The 25,600-nt window shown below is 41.5% G+C and overlaps 2 protein-coding genes across 3 annotated transcripts; both read left to right on the top strand.

Moving 5' to 3' along the window:
• LOC120032072 (zinc finger protein ZFMSA12A-like) lies at nucleotides 1–11,570 on the top strand. 2 transcript variants are annotated; one of them, XM_038978018.1, is made up of 9 exons: nucleotides 1–110; nucleotides 763–965; nucleotides 1,372–1,431; nucleotides 1,541–1,636; nucleotides 8,269–8,379; nucleotides 8,491–8,614; nucleotides 8,924–9,173; nucleotides 9,294–9,343; nucleotides 9,467–11,570. In XM_038978018.1, the coding sequence occupies exons 1-9, from the start codon at nucleotides 53–55 to the stop codon at nucleotides 10,783–10,785; spliced, it is 2,271 nt and encodes a 756-aa protein (XP_038833946.1). In that variant the 5' UTR covers nucleotides 1–52; the 3' UTR covers nucleotides 10,786–11,570. The 2 variants fall into 2 exon arrangements, with proteins under 2 accessions (XP_038833946.1, XP_038833947.1); XM_038978019.1 differs by having other exon boundaries at nucleotides 10–110; nucleotides 837–965.
• A 4,666-nt stretch (nucleotides 11,571–16,236) lies between these two features.
• Nucleotides 16,237–23,012, top strand: LOC120032247 (oocyte zinc finger protein XlCOF22-like). Its single transcript, XM_038978249.1, has 9 exons — nucleotides 16,237–16,347; nucleotides 17,181–17,383; nucleotides 17,488–17,577; nucleotides 17,790–17,885; nucleotides 18,345–18,455; nucleotides 18,567–18,690; nucleotides 18,991–19,201; nucleotides 20,882–20,931; nucleotides 21,055–23,012. Exons 1-9 carry the CDS (start codon nucleotides 16,290–16,292, stop codon nucleotides 22,167–22,169), a joined length of 2,058 nt encoding a protein of 685 aa, XP_038834177.1. The 5' UTR covers nucleotides 16,237–16,289; the 3' UTR covers nucleotides 22,170–23,012.
• Nucleotides 23,013–25,600: the final 2,588 nt, after the last annotated feature.

The following is a 25,600-nucleotide window of genomic DNA, read 5'->3' on the forward strand; positions in this document are numbered from 1 at the left end:
CTTTGTTCGTCGGCAGTAACGTTGGCTAGCTAGGTTTACATTCTACCGTCTCATGCGGCGCTCACTAGCAAAGGTAGCTAAGATACTGATTGGCACATGGGCCATAATGGGTATGTATTCGTGGTAACTTATATTATATAAAACAATATTTTGTTTTTGTTTGCTATAAATCTGTCTAGGTTGGGTTTTCTAGCTAGGTGGCCAACTAGCCATGATCAGGCAGGGTCGTCCTCATTAGTGTACACTTTACTGAACGTTTTGCAACGCAAAATGAAAACGAGCGTTTCTTATTGGATAAGTTCAGGTTGTCCCGGTCCGTTTTTTTCTCCTCCGGTGTATAATGAACACGACCCTGATTTCAAGGAAGTAGCTGGGTAGCTAGCTAGGCCTACTTTGCCGTTTTTAGCAAAACCCCTTGATCTATCTAGCAGTGCCGCTACGGCGATCTGTCACGTTATTGACTAACTAACGTTCAGTTTTGAATTATGTTATTGTGTCCACTTGGGCACATTCTGTGCAAGCTAGCCTTATAGCTAATACTTAAGTGCAAGCTAAACTATAACGTTAAGTTGGCTAACGTTAGCTATCTGCTGGCAATGTTATATGAACCGTAACATTTCTTATCACTCAATGAATAACTATCTGTAGTTAAGATATGCAAAACTAGCAAATTTAGTTAGTTCTGCTATGTTAATCTTCGTACAAAATGGAATTGATTCAGCTAGCCATCTAACACACTTCACTGTACTTTTCACATTATAGATTCCCCCATTCCGCTCTCCTCCCTGCGCCTTTTGGTTCCACCTTTACGTCTGATGTCTGCATTTATGTGGCAGGTAGCACAACAGAGGGCCATCAAGCACTATGGAAAATTAGAGGAGTTTGTGACCGTGGTAACACAAACTGTGCCAGAACTTATGACTGACAGACAGAGGACCCTCCTTATTTTGGGTCTGAGAGCAAGGGTAAGAAATGCCACATATTATGCCATACAGAATCACTTCAATATGCTGGGATAGTCCCACCTACTTCCTGCATCCAGTCACATACTGTTTTTGAATGGGCTTTTTAAAGAATCGTGGGAACATGGGCATTTAAGATATTACATTGTATTTGTGGATTAATTTACTTCTACCCAAGGCCTTTTATGAAGGTTTTCAATTGTGTTTTTGTAATCGAAAACCATAAGGCATCAGGAAGAATTTCACATATCTCAAATTACTGTGTTTTCACGAATTTGATGATATATTGAAGCCCATTAAAAAACAGTATGAGACTTTATCCAGGAAGTAGGGGGACATTCTTAGTGTATAGGTAAAATGTAGAAAATAGTTTTATGCAAAGTATCTGACTGGACCACTTTTCTTGCAGGTAAACCCTGTCAGCCTCCAGACCCTCCTTTATAGAATAAAGTCTTCTCAACATGCACAGGTTGGTGAATCAAAGTATAGATATTGTGCCAAGATTGGAGCTATTGTTCTGCTGGACACTTTTGAGATAATTAACACCCCTTTTTTTAATGTTTTACTTTGTTTTACAGTCCAATGATGCAGGCATAGAATCACCTGAAGCCAACTTTTCCAAGCTCACCCAAAACTTGATTATAGACCCGGTTGAGCGTGAACACTTCGTCCAAGTAAGTAGCTGTTAATGCCAAGCTTGTCTTGAACCTACAAGGCCTTCCCACACTATGTCAGATTCAGTCTTTTACGATTATTACATGTCACACTGTGCAACGTGACCAAATTAAAATCTTGACATCAACCTGGCTGGGTTGTAAGGTTTGCCTCAGTTCTGTTGTCACATTCTGCGATTGGCTTGCGAGGCTACGTCAGTCAACTTAGGCTACGTCAGCTGGGCGTATCACGCATTGGCGTCAAAAGAACAACAAGCTGTTGCTATGTCGATTGACAGACACTGCTCCTCCTACCTTTGTGACTGAGCGGTCCTTGTAATAAAAAGCTTAACTTTCTAATTGAAGAGGCACATCACAACATGGAAAAGCTAATGCCGAATATAAGCCCCGTAGCATGATTATTGGCATTGCTCAATAAAAGCATTGCAATTTTTTTATTATTTATTTTTTATGAATGGCGTCATTGCTGGTCGTGTTTTTATTGATACTGCCATAACTTTTTCGGAGCTTAGGGAAAGTAGAGGTACTTAAAGGAAAATTCCACCCAAAAACTATCTTTTGGTATTTGTTTATTAGTCCATTGTAGGGCTGGGCGATTATATCAAATTTAATTTGAATTGATGTTTTGTGCGATATTCCAAGTAACTATCGCAAGAATCACATGTTTTTGTTTTTATGAGCGTTTATGATCACTTGTTCTCATGTTGTCTTTTTGGTTTCGGCTCCTGTGCGCCTTCCCATTTACACCAGAGATCTGTATATAATGATGAGATGCACGTCTCCACCCTAACAAAGGGGGTTGTTGTCCCAAAGGCGGGAAGGCAAGCGACAAGCTTAAGTCCAAAATAAGCCCATTGAAACGCATTGGGCTTATTTTGGACAGATTTTAGCGCGCATGAAACCGCTCGCTTCACCTCTTCCTCTGGTTTACACACACACCAAGCCCCTCTTCCTGTCACTCACAACAACAAAGATGAGAGATCACTTCTTCCTCCTTGACAAGTGGTTTCAACTCGCTATTTGCATTTGAGAGAGGAAACTAATACATTTTAAAGAGAAATTGCAGAAAGGAGTAGTGGAGAAAGTAAAAGTTACAAGTCCATTATGATATTCTGAGAGAGCATCTTGGCATGTATAACAAAGCAATTAGAAATGCCAGACGGGCTCATTTTTGTAACTTGATCACTATTAATCAGAATAATTCGACAGTGCTCTTCTCGACCATTGATGGCCTGATAAATCCTACCCTCGCAAACCTATGTGAACTTTCCTCTACATCTAAATGTGATGAGTTTGCGGCATATTTCAGAGATACCCAGCCTAATGTTTATCAGTCAAGCAAGACCTGACTACCACGCAAAGACACTATGGAGTTATTTTCCCTGGATGACACAGACATGCTCAGGAAAGTGATATCACAACTTAAGCCTTCTACCTGCCTTCTCAATCCTATCCCCACCTTTTTCAAAACAGTTTTTAATTGCATATCTGAAGAATTGAAAGCTATTGTTAATCACTCCCTGTTCACAGGCACTTTCCCCACTGCAATAAACTGCTATGGTGAAACCCCTTCAGAAGAAAAGTAATCTAGATTCTTCAGCTTTTAGCAATTTTCGGCTATGTTCCAAACTTCCATTCTTAAGCAAAAATCTGGAGAAATTGGTTTTCAAACAGCTTCTTTTTTTTCAATCTGGTTTTCAGGACTAGCACAAAGACAGCCTTTGTTAAAATTGTAAATTATTTTCGAGGCAACACAGATGCCAAACAGCTCTCTGTCCTTTGTAATCTTGGATTTAAGTGCTACATTCAACACTGTTGACCATGATGTCCTTCTGGACAGGTGGGTTGGCCTCTCCGGTCCAGTTCTAAAATGGTTTAGTACCTATTTAACCAGTGAGTTAATTTAACCAGTGGGTTCTGTTCAGTTTATATATGTTACCCCTTGGCAGCGTTATCAGAAAGCACAGCATTGATTATCACTGCTATGCAGACAATACACAACTTTTTACATTAGTGTCACCAGAGGATTTTAGATCCACAGATAAATTATTCGACTGAATTAGTGATTTAAATACTTGGATGGCTCACAACTTCCTCCAACTAAATCAAGTCAAGACCGAGGTGGTACTTGTTGGAGCCAAAGCACAGAGAGAATCTGTCCGCACCTATGAATTCACGGAAAAGACAGATAAAACACCAGGTAAAAAACCTAGGTGTTATTTTAGATTCTGAACTCCATTTCGACTCACGCATTAGGAATGTGACATCTTTTTACCACCAGAGGAACATTGCCAAGGTGTGGCCAATTCTCTCTTGGGCTGATACAGAGAGACTCATCCATGCTTGTGTTACAACCAGGCTTGTCTACTGTAATGCTCTTCTGTCTGGTCTACCCAAGAAAGTCATCGGTTAACTGCAAAAACATACAGAATGCTGCAGCACTGGTACTGACCAAGACCAGACGGACAGCACACATTACACCGCTTTTAAGGTCTCGGTACTGGCTGCCTGTACATTTTTAGAATTAATTTCTATTGGTTTTTAAATCAATCCACGATTGTTCACCCCAATACATGTCAGACATGCTTCTAAGTTATGTACCCAGTAGGTCTCTCAGGTCCTCTGGCACTGGCCTTTTAACTATCCCAAAGCCTGGGACCAGGAGTCATGGAGAGGCAGCCTTTAGTTACTATGCCTCTGGAATAGTCTTTAAATGCCTTTTAAACGTGCTTTCCTCACCATCTTAAATAATCATGCCCCGTTCAAAAAGGTAGAACTAAGAACAGATATAGCCCTTGGTTCACCCCAGACTTGACTGCCCTTGACCAGTACAAAAACATCCTGTGGCGTTCTGCATTTGCATCGAATAGCCCCCGCGATATGCAACTTTTCAGGGAAGTCAGGAATCAATATACACAGGCAGTTAGGAAAGCTAAGGCTAGCTTTTTCAAGCAGAAATTTGCATCCTGTAGCACTAATTCCAAAAAGTTCCAAACGTAATGATGATAATTGTGGCCAAACAGTTCTATTTTTGTTTCATCAGACCAGAGGACATTTCTCCAAAACGTATGATCTTTGTCCCCATGTGCAGTTTCAAACCGTAGTCTGGCTTTTTTATTGCGGTTTTGGAGCAGTGGCTTCTTCCTTGTTGAGCGGCCTTTCAGTTTATGTCGATATAGGACTCATTTTACTGTGGATATAGATACTTTTGTACCTGTTTCCTCCAGCATCTTCACAAGGTCCTTTGCTGTTGTTCTGGGATTGATTTGCACTTTTCGCACCTAAGTACGGTCATCTCTAGGAGACAGAACACGTCTCCTTCCTGAGCGGTATGACGGCTGCGTGGTCCCATGGTGTTTATATTTGCGTACTATTGTTTGTACAGACGAACGTGGTACATTCAGGCGTTTGGAAATTGCTCCCAAGGATGAACCAGACTTGTGGAGGTCTACAATTTGTTTTGTTTTTCTGAGGTCTTGGCTGATTTCTTTAGATTTTCCCATGATGTCAACTAAAGAGGCACTGAGTTTGAAGGTAGGCCTTGAAAGACATCCACAGGTACACCTCCAATTGACTCAAATTATGTCAATTAGCCTATCAGAAGGTTCTAAAGCCATGATATTCATTTTCTGGAATTTTCCAAGCTGTTTAAAGGCACAGTCAACTTAATGTATGTAAACTTCTGACCCAATGGAATTGTGATGCAGTGAAATAATCTGACTGTAAACAATTGTTGAAAAAAATGACTTGTCATGCAGAAAGTAAATGTCCTAACCGACTTGCCAAAACTATAATTTCTTAACTAGAAGTTATAGTTTATAGAGGAGCACTGCCAGAGCCCTGCAAAATGACCTCCAGCAGGCCACAAATGTCCAGAGGTAGCCTGACTGCCATTAGGTACCGAGATGAGATCCTCAGACCCCTTGTGAGACCATATGCTGACACATGCACATTTGTGGCCTGCTGGAGGTCATTTTGCAGGGCTCTGGCAGTGCTCCTCCTTGCACAAAGGCGGAGGTAGCGGTCCTGCTGCTGGGTTGTTGCCCTCCTACGGCCTCCTCCACGTCTCCTGATGTACTGGCCTGTCTCCTGGTAGCGCCTCCATGCTCTGGACACTACGCTGACAGACACAGCAAACCTTCTTGCCACAGCTCGCATTGATGTGCCATCCTGGATGAGCTGCACTACCTGAGCCACTTGTGTGGGTTGTAGACTCCGTCTCATGCTACCACTAGAGTGAAAGCACCGCCAGCATTCAAAAGTGACCAAAACATCAGCCAGGAAGCATAGGAACTGAGAAGTGGTCTGTGGTCACCACCTGCAGAACCACTCCTTTATTGGAGGTGTCTTGCTAATTGCCTATAATTTCCACCTTTTGTCTCTTCCATTTGCACAACAGCATGTGAAATGTATTGTCATTCAGTGTTGCTTCCTAAGTGGACAGTTTGATTTCACAGAAGTGTGATTGACTTGGAGTTACATTGTGTTGTTTAAGTGTTCCCTTTATTTTTTTGAGCAGTGTATATATATTTTTAAAGATCTTAACACACCTTTTTAGCTTTGCTTTTCCTTCTGGTGCTTTTTAGTCGTTCAGATTTTGTTATTCATCCTCTTATCTTTGTAGTAAATAATTGTTTTTGTTTTTTCCTGTGAAGAACATTGTTGCATTTATTTCTGAAATGTGCTGTGTAAATAAAGCTTGATTTAACCTGTGTTAATTTTCTGTAGCCTAATGCCTGCTACATTAAGTTAGTGAATGTGCATTATGCAGGGTTCTGATAATTTGTCCCTTTCCAATAATGCAGAGAAATTATATACATTAATAAGGTGTAAACGCATTGAGTAACGATATCTTGGCTATATACATGGTGTACTGTCGGGAAGAGTGGGTTGTGCCCGACTACACAATTGGCAGTAAGTGTAACGAGTTCAAGTTTGAGATGCTTTTACATTAGCTTTTTGTGTGTCTGGCGTTGTAGGCCACAAGCTGTTCAGGCAAGAGGGTGGTCAAAGAGGGCGGCCACCTGTAGTCTCTTGCGGCGGTGTGGCTTCTCTCAGAAGGAGAGTCCGTAACTCTCCTTCTGAGGAGTCTGTGGAAGGAGAGAGAAACAGTGCAAGTGGGAGAGTAGGCACAGTGTGGCTGTGCCTTCCTAACTGCTACAGGATAGATAATAAGCAGTATGCTGTGATGATTTAAGAGTTCAATGCAGATACTCTGGGTAGGTATTGATGAACTATTTAATTAACTATTTAGCAGTCTTATGGCTTGGGGCTAGAAGCTGTTCAGGGTCCTGTTGGTTACAGACTTAGTGCATCAGTACCGCTTGCATTGCGGAAGCAGAGACAACAGTCTAAGACTTGGGTGGTTGGTGTCTTTGACCAATTTTAGGGCCTTCCTCTGACACCGCCTGGTATAGAGGTCCTGGATAGCAGGGAGCTCTGCCATATGCACTGCTCTCTGTAGCACCCTGTAGGCTGTCTCATCATCGTCAGTGATCAGGCCTACCACCATTATGTCATCGGCAAACTTAATGATGGTGTTGGAGTTGTGAGCGGCCACACAGTCGTGGGTGAACAGGGAATACAGGAGGGGACTAAGCACGCACCCCTGAGGGGCCCCCGTGTTGAGGGTCAACATGGCAGCTGTGTTGTTACCTACCTTCACCACCTGGGGGGGGGGGGGGGGGGGTCAGTCAGTCGGTAGTTCCAGGATCCAGTTGCAGAGGGAGGTGTTTAATCCCAGGGTCCTTAGCTTAGTGGTGAGCTTGGAGGGCACATGTCAGCAATCAAGTTTTCAAGATATATAACTTCCGAAATACACAAATACCAAAACGCAGCATCATATGATCCAAAACGCAGCTGTATTTTGAAAGTTATACATCTTAACTCGATTGCTGACATACAAAACATTTTGGGACTATATCAACTATGGACTAATGAAACAAATAGCAAAAGAGTGGAGTTTTCCTTTTAATCGGCAGACCCTGTCACACTGAACAAGCCAAGACGTCCGACAATTGTTTACGACCTAAGAATTTGCCCACCACGTGAACATTTTGTCTGGGATGGCAAAATCGTGGCATAAGGCAGCTAAAATCATGCAGTCTGTGCGGGCCTTTACTTGAACATTTTCTCTGGCCTGAATCAAGTTAGTTATGATGTTCGTGGAAAATATAGTTGAGATTCAGTAAGATTGTTAGTCAAGATAGCATTTGAAGTGAATAGGCCTACGCTATTATAAATCATAACTAGTCATTCACTAACTAATTTGTCTAAACTGCGTTTCTAAACTGCGTTTACACAGACAGCCCAATTCAGATTTTTTTTCAGTCATTGGTATTTTGACCAATCAGATCTGATGTGAAAAAATCTGGTGTGATTGGTCAAAAGTGTAAGCAAATGTCAGAATTGGGATGCCTGTCTATGCCACAACACGTAGCCTTACATGCCACAACACTGATTCTTATTCTGTGGGTACTGTGCTAGCCTTGTGCTAGCCTGGGTGCCAAGACAGCAGAAACAGGCTTGGCACCCAGGCTAGGATCATTCGGGGTCTATAAATATAAAACAATTATTAATTGGTCTAATTATTTTCCCTTTTGCATTATCTCACTGACTCTCCATCTTTTCAGGTGGTGTTTCCTGAAGAATTCAGACCTGATTTTGACCAAGTGCTTCAGGAACTGGTCTGTGACTTCCTCACTCGGCTGGAAGAGCTGCTTACACTACCAGACTTTAAGCAGGTGCAGAAATCACTTTCGTAAGACAGTCTTGAGACAACGGCATTCAAATTAATAACTGTAATTGGCCTGGAATCTATTTTGGCATTTTATTTGTGTCCCTATTTTCCCTAGACTGCATTGTTGCTGAGTGCTGGCTCCTCTGGCCTAGATGAATGCCTGCTGTCTTTCTCTCACTCAGAAGATCTCCAGTTTCTACTCCAGAATTACAAACAATGCAGAACTTTGTACACAAACAGTAAGTTCATAGAAAAGTATACATTTTTGTATGTATAATTTTAGCACCACATGGTCAGATAAGGTTTATTGATGTAACAACTGCATCTGAGGATCATAATCTGATTTATGTGCAGGAACTTCCTCTCACCATGTTCCTTACCTTCCTTGTTCATTTGAAAGGGATTTAAAGTTGGAAGGATTAGCCAAATAAAGTGATGGATTGAAATGTAAATTATGGATTTGAGAAGTTTTGCCTCTAGGTGTTCAGAACACTCACTTAGATATTACTCAAAGTGTGTTTTTAATGTATTTGTTTTTGTCTGTGCAGTTTCCTCCTCTGACATTCCTCAGGAATCAGATATTGAATCTGATGCCTTCCCTGACCAGTTAAACCGTACCAATCTGGACACTGGTGTGGGGATGAGGACTGGGATACAAAGCAGAGACTGCCAAAGGATGGAGTTGGCATCACATTTAGTGGAAATGGGGAGCACAAGAGATATTATAGGCTGCGATGAAACCTGTGATGAAGGGAATGAAGATGATATTGATGTAGAGGATGACCCAACACAGAAAAGGTATGAGAATAAATGTATTTTTGTTGTTTCAAACGGTACAGTTTGTCCAAATCCAAATGGTTATTTACCGTCTATCAAACAAACTTACCACTTAACCCAGTGTTTTTTTGCCTTTCACAGGGCTGGTTCTGGTCTTTCTCCTACCAGTGTCATGCAAGGTGGTGATACAGGTGAGACCTCACAAACTTTTAGTCAAGTACATTTACCCTTTGGATAGCCTCAGCTGACCATTGTGGGGCAATGGTAGGGGAAACTTCCTCATGAGTTCAATATTTGTATTCATTTTTCCGCAGACACCGTTGCAGGGGTATCGTTTCAGGTGTTGACTCCCCTTTCTTCAGCTTCAAATGAGTGTGCCCCATCTACTTCCAGTTCATCACACATGAACATTTTCCACCAGTGTCCTCAGTGTGGGAAGTGCTTTAATTATCAGTCTCAACTTGTCCAACACCAGCAAATTCACTGTGGGGATAATCCATACAAGTGCTCCAACTGCGGGAATAGATTCAAATTCTTTACAAGTCTGTCAAATCATAAGAGGATGCAATGTGTGGGCACTGCCTTTAGCTGCCTGAAGTGCTGGAGAGAGTTTGGTTCTCTGCGTGAGAAATTGAGACACCAGTGTCCACACAACGAAGTCATGTACATCTGTCCACAGAGTGGGAAGAGTTTTAAGACGCCACAGCAACAACCATTCCAGTGCCGTCATTGCGCAATGGCCTTTTCCGAAATGGATCAACTGCATGCTCACGAAAAAATTCACGGAATCCCCCAAACTCTTGACTGTCACACATGTGGAATTACCTTCAGCAACTTGCCCAGCCTCGTGCACCACGTGGAAGCCCACAAGAGGTCGGATCTGAGGCCATCGTCGCACCTTCCAAAGAAGAAGAAAGGATTGCAGCTTCCGAAAACTCACCATTGTCACCAATGTGGAAAGTCCTTTGTAACAAACCGACGCCTTAAGGATCACGTGCGTACTCATTTGAATTATCGTCCCTTCCCCTGCTCCTACTGTGGAAAATGTTTCACCCAGAAAGGTAATCTCAATGTGCACATAAGGATCCACACAGGGGAGAGACCCTACATGTGCTCTGTGTGTGGGAAGACCTTTCAGTCAGCAGGGAATCTGCAGGTACACCAGCGATTTCACACTGGGGAGAAACCCTACCAATGCAAAGAGTGTGACAAACGTTTTACTAAGTCGAGCCATTTAGTTGTCCACATGCGTGGACATACTGGAGAGCGTCCCTTCACTTGTAATGAATGTGGAAGGAGTTTTATCCGGAAAACTTGCTTAAAGAAACATTTGCTAGTTCATTCAGGGCAGAAGCCTTATTCACGTCCTCGTTGCCCGAATAATTCCAAGCGCAATTCACAACCAAGCTATCACATGAAGGAGAATCCTACTAATGCGACCGCCATGGCTGGACATGCGACCGCCATGGCTGGACATGCGGCCGCCATGGCTGGACATGTGGCCGCCGTGGCTGGACATGTGGCCGTACCAGCAATCTATCATGACAGCCTTAACATAAAAATGTTGGCACATGTTGGCATGTCCCGAGGATATGCCATGGAGAGACTAGGAGGCGGTCCTTCAAATTGTTGAACGCTGCCCTGCGCATAGAGAAATGTCCCAATACTTCCCCCCCGGCCCTACCTCTCACTTTTGAGTAGCCCTCTTAGTGGGTAGTTGGGAGTGCAATTCGCTAGCGAAGCAACAAGTTATGGGGAAAAAGAAATACTAGTCCAGAGAGATTAATGGGTGTTCTAATTATTGTTAACACGGAAACAACGACATTTTTCATTGTAGGTTTCAAACAAACGCTCTGCAATGGCTTCATGCACGGAATTTAATTGGAACAACTAAGAATTTATCATTAACACAGAAACAAAGGAATTGTCTGGTGTAGGTTTTCCAAAAACGTGCGGTAATAGCGTCATTCATGGATGGGGGAGGGGCTTTGGTAGGTGAGGTGGGGTGTAGACTCTCTAGTCTTTCTCTATACATCATGTCTCAGAACCTCATCAAGTAGCTGATTTGGTTGCCAAGGTTACCGGACCAGTTAAGAAGCTACTTTATAGTTTCATGTGATATTCTGTTTTTCTCATTACAAATATTATTCCTTTACAGATGTATTAGACATGTAGAGCTGTTTGCATGTACACATGTTTATGTAATAGGAGCGGTAGTCATGGATAGAGGTTGAACTGGTGAAATGCATGTGCAATTGTAATATAAGTATTTACTCTAACAGTAATAATGATAATGTGTTATTTGATAAGCGTATTTCTAGACTTTCAAGGAATCTAGAAAAATGTATTTTCTGGTGTTATATTTGGAGGGTTGTGATATTCTTTGTTATACCTATTATTAAAAGTTTTAATACTTAAGCTTCTATTTATTTATTTTAAGGGTACTCAGCACTGTGCTCTCTCCGTGTTACTTGTGACCAACCTGCACAATCGCATGCTATCGTAAGGCCATTAAGTTGTGTGTTCTGTTTTCTGGGTTATTGGCTACTCACAACTAGGGTTGCAAAGGGTCGGAAACATTCTGGGAAATTTCCGGAAATTTTCCATGGGAAGTTAAGCCCGGGAATTTTGCTTAAATTCATCAAAAAAGTTAGCTCATAAAAGTGAACCTTTTTTTTGTTGTGGGATACACATAAGGCATTTCTAGGTCTTGTGGCATATTTTGGTTAAACTATCTCCAATTCAATGGAATTGCAACCCTCTGCATGCACAGTGCACTCTTCCATCACATGTACAGCTGATTCTCAAGATCTTGCACACAAATGAGATGCTATTGAGCCCACACTACTACACTGTCTGAGCCAAGGACTACATGCTTTCTGGTAAGTTTTGATTACAATACTGGGTGGGGTGAATATATTTTATATGGCATACATTATTTTTTGTTAACTAGTAAACAGTAGCCTACAGCAAAGTGTGTTTAAATCATTTCTAACTTGTTAACAATTTCTGCTAGTTAGTTTTTGCTACCATGTGGGTTTTCGCCTGCTAACTGAAGTGTTAATTCACCTGTTTCCATACATGTTTCATTTAAAACATTTATCTTACAAAGAAGTTGTTTAATCTAACTGTTTAACTATATCTGTACATGGAATTGTATTTGTTGTTTTTTTACTCCTTTCTTTTCTAATATTTACAGGAAAATGCCACGGGCACTGTCTGATGTGTGGAGACATTTCACTGCAGCTGCTGTAGAAGGAAAAGCTGTGTACATTTGCAAATACTGTGCCAAATCATATGTGAAAAATGCAACAAAGATGCAGAATCATCTGGCCAAGTGCAAAAAGTTCCCTCAGCACTCATAACAAGCAACCTCTGACAAAAGTCCCTCTACTTCTATTTGAGGTGAAAATTATGAATCAGACACCTTATCGATAGCAACAACTCATGGTCCTCCTGGAATCAGATGGTTTTTTTACTCAATGGAGGAACGTAGCCAGAGAAATGCTAATGAATGTCTTGCTCGAGCTTTGAATACAACTGGTTCACCTGATGCTCACAGGCAATGTGTATTGGAAGAGATTTCTGAATGTTCTTCGCCCAGCATACACCCCTCCAACCAGACATGCTTTATCTACTCATTTGCTGGATGCAGAGTTCAACAGAGTTCGAGTGAAGGTCAAGAAAACCATAGAGAAAGCAGACTGTATTGCAATCATCTCTGATGGGTGGTTGAATGTTTGTGGGAAAGGAATAATTAACTACATCTCCACCCCTCAACTAGTATTCTACAAGAGCACAGACACAAGGGACAACAGACACACCGGTCTCTACATTGCAGATGAGCTGAAGACAGTCATCAATGACCTTGGACCACAGAAGGTATTAGCTCTGGTGACAGACAATGCTGCGAACATGAAGGCTGCTTGGTCTAAAGTGGAGGAGTCCTACCCTCACATCACACCCATTGGCTGTGCTGCTCATGCATTGAATCTGTACCTCAAGGACATCATGGCACTGAAAACAATGGATACACTCTACAAGAGAGCAAAGGAAATGGTTAGGTATGTGAAGGGTCATCAAGTTATAACAGCAATCTACCTCACCAAGCCCAAGTGAGAAGAATAAGAGCACCGCATTGAAGCTGCCCAGCAACACCCGTTTGGGTGGTGTTGTCATCATGTTTGACAGTCTCCTGAAGGGGAAGGCATCTCCAAGAAATGGCCATATCACAGTCTGCCGATATGTACAGCCCCATCAAGAGGATCCTCCTGGATGATGTATTTTGGGAGAGAGTGGTAAGCAGCCTGAAACTCCTGAAACCTATAGCAGTAGCCATTGCACGGATTGAGGGAGACAATGTCATCCTGTTTGATGTTCAGACTCTGCTTTCAGATGTAAGAGAAGAAATCCGTACTGCCCTGCCCACTTCACTGTTGCTCCAAGCAGAGGAAACTGCAGTTCTGAAATACATCAAAAAGCGTGAAGAGTTTAGCCTAAAGCCCATACACGCCGCAGCGTACATGTTGGACCCCAAGTATGCTGGCAAGAGCATCCTGTCTGGTGCAGAGATCAACAAGGCCTATGGTGTCATCACTACCGTGTCTCGCCACCTTGGCCTGGATGAGGGCAAGGTTCTTGGCAGTCTGGCAAAGTACACTTCCAAGCAAGGGCTTTGGGATGGAGATACAATATGGCAGTCGTGCCAAAATATCTCATCAGCCACCTGGTGGAAGGGACTTTGTGGATCTGAGGCTCTTTCCCCTGTTGCGTCCATCATCCTCCAAATCCCACCAACTTCAGTCACCTCGAAGCGCAACTGGTCCTTGTTTGGGAACACATACACCAAAGCACGCAACAGGCTGACCAATACAAGGTTTGAAAAATTGGCCATCTGGGCAAATTTTTGGCTTTTTGAGCCTGACAACGAGCCATCCTCAACAGGGTTGGAAAGTGAACGTGAAGATGAGGCCTCAGTCTGATGTTCAAGAGGTGCACATTGAGGAGGTCCAGGGAGAAGACATGGAAGCCTGAGAGGAAGACAACCAAAGCTTTAGTTTCTAGACTATCATTTTACAGATGTATGTTGAAAACGTTTTTGGTAGATGCGATGGATCATTCAATATTCCCTTTTGTTGTTCAGTGAAATCATCCCATGTGAAGAGTCAACTCATTTAAAGTTGAATTCGTAACTAAATTGTTTTATTTCTATTGGAAGGATTTAATGATTTACAACTGTTTACTTATGATAAGGTAAAAGGTTTATGTTAATCTCTCCATATATGGTAAATACAGTTGAAGTCGGAAGTTTACATACTTAGTTCGGGGTCATTAAAACTAATTTTTCAACCAATCCACACATTTCTTGTTAACAAACTATAGTTTTGGCAAGTCTGTTAGGACATCTACTTTGTGCATGACTCAAGTAATTTTTCCAACAATTGTTTACAGACAGATTATTTAATTTATAATTCACAGTTTCACAATTCCAGTGGGTCAGAAAATTACATACACTAAGTTGACTGCCTTTAAACAGCTGGGAAAATACCAGAAAATGATGTCATGGCATTAGAAGCTTCTGATAACTCAAATGATGTCAATTAGCCTAATTGGAGGTGTACCTGTGGATGTATTTCACGATCTACCTTCAAACTCAGTGCCTCTTTGCTTGACATCATGGGAAAATCAAAAGAAATCAGCCAAGACCTCAGAAAAAAAAAAAAATCTGGTTCATCCTTGGGAGCAATTTCCAAACGCCTGAAGGTACCACATTAATCTGTACAAACAATAGTACGCAAGTATAAACACAATGGGACCACGCAGCCGTCGTACCGCTCAGGAAGCAAGGAGCCCTACAAACCTGACTGTTACACCAGCTCTGTCAGGGGGAATGAGCCAAAATTCACCCAACTTATTGTGGGAAACTTGTGAAAGGCTCCCCGAAATGTTTGACACAATTTAAAGGCTATGCTACCAAATACTAATTGAGTGTATGTACATTTCTAACCCACTGGGAATGTGATGAAATAAATAAAAGCTGAAATAAATCATTCTCTACTATTATTCTGACATTTCACATTCTTAAAATAACGTGGTGATCCTACTAAGACAGGGGATGTTTAATAGGATTAAATGTCAGGAATTGTGAAAAACTGAGTTTAAAGGTATTTGGCTAAGGTGTATGTAAACTTCCGACTTCAACTGTATATCCAGTGCAAAAGACCATCTACATTTAAGTGGTATTAATATTAATTCCCATATATTCTGTCAATTCCCATGTAAAGTTTTCACCACTGAATATTCCCCAAAATGTGCAACCATACTCACAACACACGGTTTATTAAAACATTCACCCTCTTCCATACAGTTTCATAGAATTGTGGGTGTAATCAGCATTTTCTTCCTGAATAGTGTACAGTGAATTATATGAACAGGGTTTAGTGTGTGTGACTGCCATGCTCTATATTGGCACGAAGTGATTAGCAATGGAGCGGCATCATGAACAACACAGGTAAACACATTTGTGGATACCTTTTCAACTATCAGAAATTACCAAATTCCCTATGGTCCCTCGGTCTGACATATCACAGAGAATTATGACTCCAATCCCATGAAGCTCCAGTAGGTCAAGTGGCTCGCATAATATAAAATGTAAGTATATAACGAATGTAAGCCCTACCCTTACATAGTTGTCCTTGATAGGGACACATCTTAGGCTGCCATTGATTATGACTATTCAATTCACAATCACAGCATGAGGAAGTGATTAGTAGGCAGACTATTTTAGACAGATATGGTCTATTATGGTATGATGATGTAGATGTCTCATGGTGATCTACAATGCCCTTGTTACAGATGTCTTAGATCTCTTATTATACTAATGATGAAGTTAATGGTTACATGTAAATACAGTTAGTAATAACTAAAATGCAGATTGTATTGGCAATAATCAAGTTCATAAATGCATCTATCTATTGAACAGCTTGATAGTTAAATATTACACATTTAGCATAATTGATGACTTTTATTTTGAAGACTTTTTGGACACTGATGTTAAAATAGTACTTGGTGGCAAAGGTTTCACATCCTCTTTTATGGTGGTAACGTTAGCTAGCTAGATTTACTTTCTACTGTCTCATGCGGCGCTCACTAGCTAAAGTAGCTAAGATATTGATTGGCACATGGGCCATAATGGGTATGTATACGGTATTCGTGGTAACTTGCAAGATAGAAAACAATATTGTGTGTTTGCTAGCTAGCTTTCTAACCTGGGTGGGCGTAATAACCAGGTCGCTAGCTAGCGATGACCAGGGTCGTATAATAGCAAACCGTAGCTAAACGTTTTGCAACGGAACATGTAAACGAGCGTTTCTAATTGGACAAATTCGGGTCTTCGCTCCATGTTTCGGGTCAGTATTCTAGCATTTGGTGTCTAGTGAAAACGACCCTGACGTCAAGGAAGTAGCCGTCTATCTAGCTAGCTATTGTGCGGTTTCTAGCAAAACCTCTTGTATATCTAACGTTAGCTAGCTGTGCCATTCGATATTTTTAAGCAATAAGACCGAGCGGGTGTGGTATATGGCCAATATACCACGGCTAAGGGCTGTTCACGACGCAACGCGGAGTGCCTGGATACAGAGCATTGCCGTTGTATATTGGCAATATACCACAAACTCCCGAGGTGTCTTATTGCTATTATAAACTGGTTTCCAACGTAATTAGAGCAGTAAAAATACATATTTTGTCATACCCGTGGTATACGGTCTGATATACCACGGCTGTCAGCCAATCAGCATTAAGGGTTCAAACCACCCCGTTTATAATATGTTATTGACTAGCTAGCTAGCTATTATTATGTTATTGAGTGTCCACATGCAAATTCGGCGCAGGCTATTGTCTGCTGGGATTGTTATGACATTTGTTATGACAATGTTATTATGACATGACGGTAGCTAAGATATGCATAGCTAAACGTGATTGATTTAGCTAGCCATCTAACAGTAACACACTGTGCTTTTCACATTATAGATTCCCCCATCCCTCTCTCCTCCCTGCGCCTTTTGGTTCCACCTCTACGACTGATGTCTGCATTTATGTGGCAGGTATCACAACAGAGGGCCATTAAGCACTATGGGAAATTAGAGGAGTTTGTGACCGTGGTAACACAAACTGTCCCAGAACTTATGACTGACAGACAGAGAACCCTCCTTATTTTGGGGCTGAGAGCAAGGGTAAGGAATTCTGTCTAACCTTTCATACAGGATCACTTCAATTGGTGAAGAACAGAAAATAGTTTTATGCAAAGAATCGAACTCCATCACCACTTTTCTTGCAGGTAACTTTGGGGCGATTTTCTGCTGAACACCCTGTCAGCCTCCAAACCCTCCTTTTTTCTATAAAGTCTTCTCAACTTGCACAGGTTCAGGTTGGTAAATCAAATGTACAATGCCAAGATTTTAACTTTTTTCCCCCTGCTGGACACTTACATGAGAATTAACACCCTGATAATTCAGCCACATTAAAATCAAGAGCTTAAGTTTGTTGGTATGGACAGTTGTGTGCCATTTGTCACCCCCTTTAACACCAAGTCTAAAAATGACCATCTGGTTTCGGTGTGTTTTCCACGTTGTTTTACAGTCCTATGATGCAGGCATGGAATCACCTGAAGCTAACTTTGCCAAGCTCACCCAAAGCTTGATTACAGACCCAGTTGAGCGTGAACACTTCGTTCAAGTAAGTAGCTGTTTATGTCAAGCTTGTCTTGAACCTGTTTTAGTTTAACATTTTCTTTAGCCTGACTCAACCTAATAATCATTTATTTTGCTTATATAGCACTTCTCATTACAAAATAGAATCTCGAAACGCTTCAAAAGCAAAACAAACCGGCACAACAAATAATCAAAATGGAAAGTGAATGGTGTCTAGTCCGCTTCAGATAGTTGAGGCAGTTTGGAAAGGCAGTCTCTGCCATATGGCTTGACTGGATCGATGGTACAGCCAGGGAGAACCTATTATTAATGTCCTTGGAAAAATTGCATTTCGTTGTATGATAAGTCATAACTAGTAGACCCTGGCAAGAGAGAAGAAAAGACTTGGCACCCAAAGTAGGATCATGCAGGGTCTCCCAACCAATCATTAAGTAGGCTAACCGTTTTCCTTTTGCATTATCTCACTGACTCTCCATCTTTTCAGGTGGTATTCCTTGAGGAATTCAGACCTGATTTTGACAAAGCGCTTCAGGAACTGGTCTGTGACTTCCTCACTCGGCTGGAAGAGCTGCTTACACTGCCAGATTTTAAGCAGGTACAGAAATCACTTTCGTAAGACAGTCTTGAGAGAACGGCATTCAAATTAATAACTGTAATTGGCCTGGAATCTATTTTGGCATTTTATTTGTGTCCCTATTTTCCCTAGACTGCATTGTTGCTGAGTGCTGGCTCCTCTGGCCTAGATGAATGCCTGCAGTCTTTCTCTCACTCAGAAGATCTCCAGTTTCTACTCCAGAATTACAAACAATGCAGAACATTGTACACAAACAGTAAGTTCATAGAAAAGTATACATTTTTGTATGTATAATTTTAGCACCACATGGTCAGATAAGGTTTATTGATGTAACAACTGCATCTGAGGATCATAATCTGATTTATGTGCAGGAACTTCCTCTCACCATGTTCCTTACCTTTCTTGCTAATTTTAAAGGGATTTAAACTTGGATGGATTAGCCAAATAATAAACAATTTGACAGATTAAAATGTAAATTATGGATATGAGATAAGTATTCAGAACAGCCTGGCAGATATGACATTTATTTTTAACGTATTTGTTTTTGTCTGTGCAGTTTCCTCCTCTGACATTCCTCAGGAATCAGATATTGAATCCGATGCCTTCCCTGACCAGTTAAACCGTACAAATCTGGACACTGGTGTGGCTATGAGGACAGCACATTTAGTGGCAATGGGGAGCACAAGAGATATTATAGGCTGCGATGAAACGTGTGATGAAGCGAATGAAGATGACATAGATGTAGAGGACGAGTCAGCACAGAAAAGGTACAGTGCCTTCAGAAAGTATTCACACCCCTTGACTCTTTCCAAATTTAGTTGTTACAGCCTGAATTTAAAATTGATTACATTTAGATGTTTTGTCACTGGCCTACACACAATACCCTACAATGTCGAAGTGAAATTATGTTTTTAGAAATGTTTACAAATGAAAAGCTGAAATGTCTTGAGTCAATAAGTATTCAACCCCTTTTTTATGGCAAGCCTAAATAAGTTCAGGAGTAAATATTTGCTTAACAAGTCACATAAGAAGTTGAATGGACTCACTCTGTGTGCAATAAGTGTTGAACATAATTTTTCAATGACTACCTCATCTCTGTACCCCACACATACAATTATCTGTTCGGTCCCTCAGTGAATTTCAAACACAAATTCAACCACAAAGACCAGGGAGGTTTTCCAATGCTTCACAAAGAAAGGCAACTGTTGGTAGATGGTTCCAAATAAATAAAAATACAGACATTGAATAGCCCTTTGAGCATGGTGAAGTTACTAATTATACTTTGGATCATGTATCAATACACCCAGTCACTACAAAGATACAGGCGTCCACTCAGTTGCTGGAGAGGAAGAAAACTGCTCAGGGATTTCACCATGAGGCCAATGGTGAATATAAAACGGTTAGAGTTTAACGGCTGTGATAGGAGAAAACTGGGGATGGACAACAACATTGTAGTTACTCTATAATACTAACCTGATTGACAGAGTGAAAAGAAGGAAGCCTGTACAGAATAACAAATATTCCAAAACATGCATCATGCTTGGCCTCCTGAATGGCGCAGCAGTCTAAGGCAATGCATTGCAGTGCTAGAGGCGCCACTAGAGACCCGGGTTCGATCCCGGGCTGTATCACAATCGGCCGTGATCGGGGGAGTCCTATAGGGCGGCGCACAATTGGCCCAGCGTGATCCGGGTTAGGGAATGGTTTGGCTGGGGGGGCTTTACAAGTAGGCCGTCATTGTAAATGAGAATTTGTTCTTAACTGACTTGCCTGGTTAAATAAAAAATAAAAATACAAGGCACTAAAATAATACTTACTCAGTAGCAGTCTCAACATTTTCAAGCATACTGGTAGCTGCATCATGTTATATGTATGCTTGTAATCGTTATGGAGTAAACGGAATGGAGCTAAGCACAGGCAAAATTAGGCAAAATAGAGCACAGGCAAAATAGAGGAAAACCTGGTTCAGTCTGCTTTCCACCAGACACTGGGAGATGCAGGACAATAACCTAAAACACAAGACAAAATCCACACTGAAGTTGCTTACCAAGAAGACCGTGAATGTTCCAGAGTGGCCGAGTTACAGTTTTGACTTACAGCTGTAATCAGTGCTAAAGGTGCTTCTACAAAGTATTGACTCAGGGGTGTGAATACTTATGTAAATTAATTATTTCTGTATATAATTTAATACATTTGCAAACATTTCTAAAAACATGTTTTCACTTTGTCATTATGGGGTATTGTGTGTAGATGGGTGAGAATTGTTTTTATTTAATCCATTTTAAATTCAGGATGTAACAACAAAATGTGGAATAAGTCAAGTGGTGTGAATACTTTGAGACACTGTATGTGAGAATTAATTTATGCATTTTTGTTGTTTGAAACAACTTTACCACTTGACTTAGTAATGGTCATCAATTTGCATTTCTGTTTTGTGCTGTTCACAGGGCTGGTTCTGGTCTTTCTCCTACCAGTGTCATGCAAGGTGGTGATACAGGTGAGACCTCACTAACTTTTTGTCAAGTACATTTACCCTTTGGATAGCCTCAGCTGACCATTGTGGGGCAATGGTAGGGGAAACTTCCTCATGAGTTCAATATTTGTATTCATTTTTCCGCAGACACCGTTGCAGGGGTATCGTTTCAGGTGTTGACTCCCCTTTCTTCAGCTTCAAATGAGTGTGCCCCATCTACTTCCAATTCATCACACATGAACATTTTCCACCAGTGTCCTCAGTGTGGGAAGTGCTTTAATTATCAGTCTCAACTTGTCCAACACCAGCAAATTCACTGTGGGGATAATCCATACAAGTGCTCCAACTGCGGGAATAGATTCAAATTCTTTACAAGTCTGTCAAATCATAAGAGGATGCAATGTGTGGGCACTGCCTTTAGCTGCCTGAAGTGCTGGAGAGAGTTTGGTTCTCTGCGTGAGAAATTGAGACACCAGTGTCCACACAACGAGTCCATGTTCATCTGTCCACAGAGCGGGAAGAGTTTTAAGACATCACCACAATATCCATTCCAGTGTCGTCACTGTGCAAGGAGCTTTCCCGAATCGAATCAACTGGATGCCCACGAAAAAAGTCACAGTGTCGTCCAAACGCTCGACTGTCACAAATGTGGAATGACCTTCAGCAACTTGCCCAGTCTAGTGCACCACGTGGAAGCCCATAAGAGGTCGGATCTGAGGCCATCGTCGCACCTTCCAAAGAAGAAAGGATTGCAACTTCCGAGAACACACCATTGTCACCAATGTGGAAAGTCCTTCGTAACAAACCGTCGCCTCAAGGATCACATGCGTACTCATATGAATTATCGTCCCTTTTCCTGCTCCTACTGTGGTAAATGTTTCACTCAGAAAGGTAATCTCACTGTGCACATAAGGCTCCACACAGGGGAGAGACCCTACATGTGCTCTGTGTGTGGGAAGGCGTTTCCATCAGGAGGGGATCTGCAGGTACACCAGCGCTTTCACACTGGGGAGAGACCTTACCAATGCAAAGAGTGTGACAAACGTTTTTTTAAGTCGAGCCATTTAGTCGTCCACATGCGTGGGCATAGGGGAGAGCGTCCCTACACTTGTAATGAATGTGGAAGGGGTTTTATCCGGAGAACTTGCTTAAAAAAACATTTGCTAGTTCATTCAGGGGAGAGGCCATATTCATGTCTTCGTTGCCCGAATACTTACAAACGCAGTTCACACCTGAACTATCACATGAAGAAAAATCATTGAAAGTTGTGTGTATTTACAATATGCTTTTTTTGGTAGAGCTTTTGTAATAGTGGCATTAGTGGAGATGCAGGAAGTACACCCAGTACCAAACTAATTTATCATATCCTCAACACTTTAAAGCCTTGTTTCCCAGTTCAAGTGGAAGTTCAGTAATTTACAGCTTGACGATTCCTCACCCTTTAAGTAGTCTATGGGCCAGGAGACACTGTTATCTGTGCTTCAGTTTTCTTTAAACAGACACTACAAACTAACAAGCTAACTTGAGCCCCCACTAGCTGACAATCAATTTAAGTGATATGGGGCAACCATGAAATGTAAAACAAATTGCTAAATTACCTTATGCTAATGTAAAACCAATAATATTGGATTTATTTCTGGTGATTTGGCTATTACATTTAGAACAATTGCATAATTGACCCTATCACTCCCTTTGATTTGTAGTTAGCGGTGTTTAAAATTAGCTTAAGTTTGTAGTGGCTACTTAAAGAAGACTGAACCATAGATTACAGGTTTTCCTGGCCCATAGACTACTTTCAAGGTGATGAACTATCTAACATTAAGTTGTTAAATAGTGAACATGCCCTTTTTAAAAATCACTCTGCATAATAGTCGAGGATGAAAACCAGGGGAGTGGCTTATGTACATATTGAGGCTGTTCCTTCTATTTGTTTCTGTAATGTTATATGGAGTTTTGGTGAAACTGTTTAAATGTTCAGCACCTGGATTTATTTCCATGGTGATATAGTGATTTAGTGTTCTGTTGAATGCAGTATAATCGGCAGAATCTACTCTTCTGTAATTGAGTTATGCATTCATATATCAATAAACATATCCATCTAAAAATGCCAACCGTTTAGCCTTTGTGTAAACATTGTGTCATTCCAAAACATTAAAGTAGATGAATGATTGAGTCAAGCATTTTCATAATCATTACATGCTGGTGTGCTCCCATCTGGCACTGGCTTACAGGGTTATCGTACAGGTGACTGTTCAGAATTGGGACGGGACTGCCCTAGATGTCCTGGTTGGACCAGAGGACGCCAGAGGGCCCCCGACTGTGCTTCGTGAAATCAAACAAGCCAAAGCTCAGAATGATGGGTAACTGCCAATATACAGGAAACACTTGAGTAAATGAGGGATACAAAGTATATTGAAAGCAGTTGCTTCCACACAGGTGTGGTTCCTGAGTTAATTAAGCAATTCACATCCCATCATGCTTAGGGTCATGTATAAAAATACCCAGTTGCCCATTATTTTGGCTACAATGGCTGGAAGAGATCTCAGTGACTTTGAAACGGGTCTCAAAGAAGCATAGGGGGTTTAAAGGGTGTCTCACCAGATCTCAACCCAATTGAACACTGAGACAGGCGTTTCCACCAACATCAACAAAACCCCAAATTGTGGAAGTTCTTGATCAAGAATGGTGTCACATCCCTCCAATAGAGTTCCAGACACTTGTATAATCTATGCCAAGTGGCATTGAAGCTGTGCTGGCAGGCCCAAAGCCCTATTAAGACACTATGTTGGTTTTAGGAAGTTACCTGTATCTTCCTTTGCTTCTATCAGTAACATGTTCTCATTTTGCAGTGGGTAAAACATATGAGCTGAAACAGATATCTCTATCACCCCATCCAGAAACAACATGATTCAATCAGCACAGTTCACATAGGTTGTGTTTACACAGGCAGCCCAAGTCAATCATTTTCCCACTAATTGGTCTTTTGACCAATCTTTTTCAGAGCTGATCTGATTGGTCAAAAGATTAGTGAAAAAATATCAGAATTTGTCTGCCTGTGTAAATGCAGACATACAGGTTTCACAGAGGTTCTTCCAAGTTGTTTACTACAGAGGAAGTGGTTATTATCATTTTTTGACAGTTTACCCATCTTTGAGGAAAAATGTATTTAAAGTATAGGGTGTGTTACTTTTTTCACCACGACTGGCGATCAGAGTTTACCCATCTATTTGTTTTACCACTACATCACATGCAGACGAGCTTCAAGTTGGGACTGAGTCCTCCAGCTGGGGGGTAGTGTCTCATCCAGACCTGACACTATGGACCTCAGGACCAGTTTCCTAGAAGAAAGGTGATATCTTCTGTGTGAATAAAATAAATACAATTCTTCTTCACAAAGTAATGCTGATGATTATATTGAACACCCAGAAAGGAAAATGTATTAGATACATCGCTACTCTGCTACAGAACGTTTGTCATTTGTTCTTCTCTGTGTGTCAATCTTGCAAATGGTCTCATTGAAGCGATTTCTGCAAATGAAACAATATACACAAAGTGGTGGGGGCATTTTCTAACCTTCAGAAAGCGTACCTGGTCATATGATCAAAATAAAAACTTGCAGACTTAAATACCTTTGCAGTTGCACTGTAAGAGTTGGTTGTGTATTATATCAAATCTACTGTTTTCACTAACAATTATAGTTCTGAATCAACAGAACCCAGTTTTTCAAACGGTATCTATTCTCTCGGATAGGATGAAATGCTATCCGAGACGGACTAATCATTGACTTGAATGAGGACTCCCGTTCTATTCATTATATTTCTATTTCATATAGATTTATTTTTTAACTGGGCCCAGGGATGACATACTGGTAATGACCCACAAACAAAATAACTTAAATCCAATCAGATATCATCAGAGCCCACAAAAACTATATTTTCTAGATATCTCAATCAAACATGATAAAGTGGGCTTGGGAGGACATTCCCAAGCAATCAGACAACATTTTCAATCCACAGTCAATGGGGAATGTGGCCGTTTGGCAGGCATTTCAATATAGGCACAGAAATTTTGTGTCCCCCCAACCGATTGTGTATTTTTTGTTTGCTTATTTGCTTTTTTTCAAACTTATTTTTTTACTTATTATTATTTTTTTACCCCCTTTTTCTCCCCAATTTCATGGTATCCAATTATTAGTAGTTACTGTCTTGTCTCCCATACGGGCTCGGGAGAGACAAAGGTTGAGAGCCATGCGTCCTCCGAAACACAACCCAACCAAGCCGCACTGCTTCTTAACACAGCGCACATCCAACCCGGAAGCCAGCCGCACCAATGTGTCGGAGGAAACACCGTACACCTAGCAACCTGGTCAGCATGCACTGCGCCCGGCCCGCCACAGGAGTCGCTAGTGCGCGATGAAACATGGATATCCCTACCGGCCAAACCCTCCCTAACCCGGACGAAGCTAGGCCAATTGTGCGTCTCCCCATGGACCTCCCGGTCTCGGCCGGCTGAGACAGAGCCTGGGCTCGAACCCAGAGTCTCTGGTGGCACAGCTAGCCTTAGACCACTGCACCACCCGGGAGGCCCCTTTTTTACTTATTTTGTACATAATGTTGCCACTACCATCTCTTATGACCGAAAATCACTTCTGGACTGCGATTACTCACCACGGACTGGCAGAATCATTTATTTC

This window comes from Salvelinus namaycush, chromosome 38 (assembly GCF_016432855.1).
Source record: "Salvelinus namaycush isolate Seneca chromosome 38, SaNama_1.0, whole genome shotgun sequence".
Lineage (NCBI taxonomy): Eukaryota > Metazoa > Chordata > Actinopteri > Salmoniformes > Salmonidae > Salvelinus > Salvelinus namaycush.

What these genes read in the sequence shown, in the direction of transcription:
- LOC120032072 (XM_038978018.1), top strand. Translation starts at nt 53, where the DNA reads ATGCGGCGCTCACTAGCAAAGGTAGCTAAGATACTGATTGGCACATGG. An exon ending in AGCGTGAACACTTCGTCCAA is followed by an intron (nt 1,637 to 8,268) that starts GTAAGTAGCTGT and finishes CCATCTTTTCAG; the next exon opens with GTGGTGTTTCCTGAAGAATT. An exon ending in CAGAACTTTGTACACAAACA is followed by an intron (nt 8,615 to 8,923) that starts GTAAGTTCATAG and finishes TTGTCTGTGCAG; the next exon opens with TTTCCTCCTCTGACATTCCT.
- LOC120032247 (XM_038978249.1), top strand. Translation starts at nt 16,290, where the DNA reads ATGCGGCGCTCACTAGCTAAAGTAGCTAAGATATTGATTGGCACATGG. An exon ending in TGGCACATGGGCCATAATGG is followed by an intron (nt 16,348 to 17,180) that starts GTATGTATACGG and finishes TTCACATTATAG; the next exon opens with ATTCCCCCATCCCTCTCTCC. An exon ending in CACTGCCAGATTTTAAGCAG is followed by an intron (nt 18,456 to 18,566) that starts GTACAGAAATCA and finishes TATTTTCCCTAG; the next exon opens with ACTGCATTGTTGCTGAGTGC.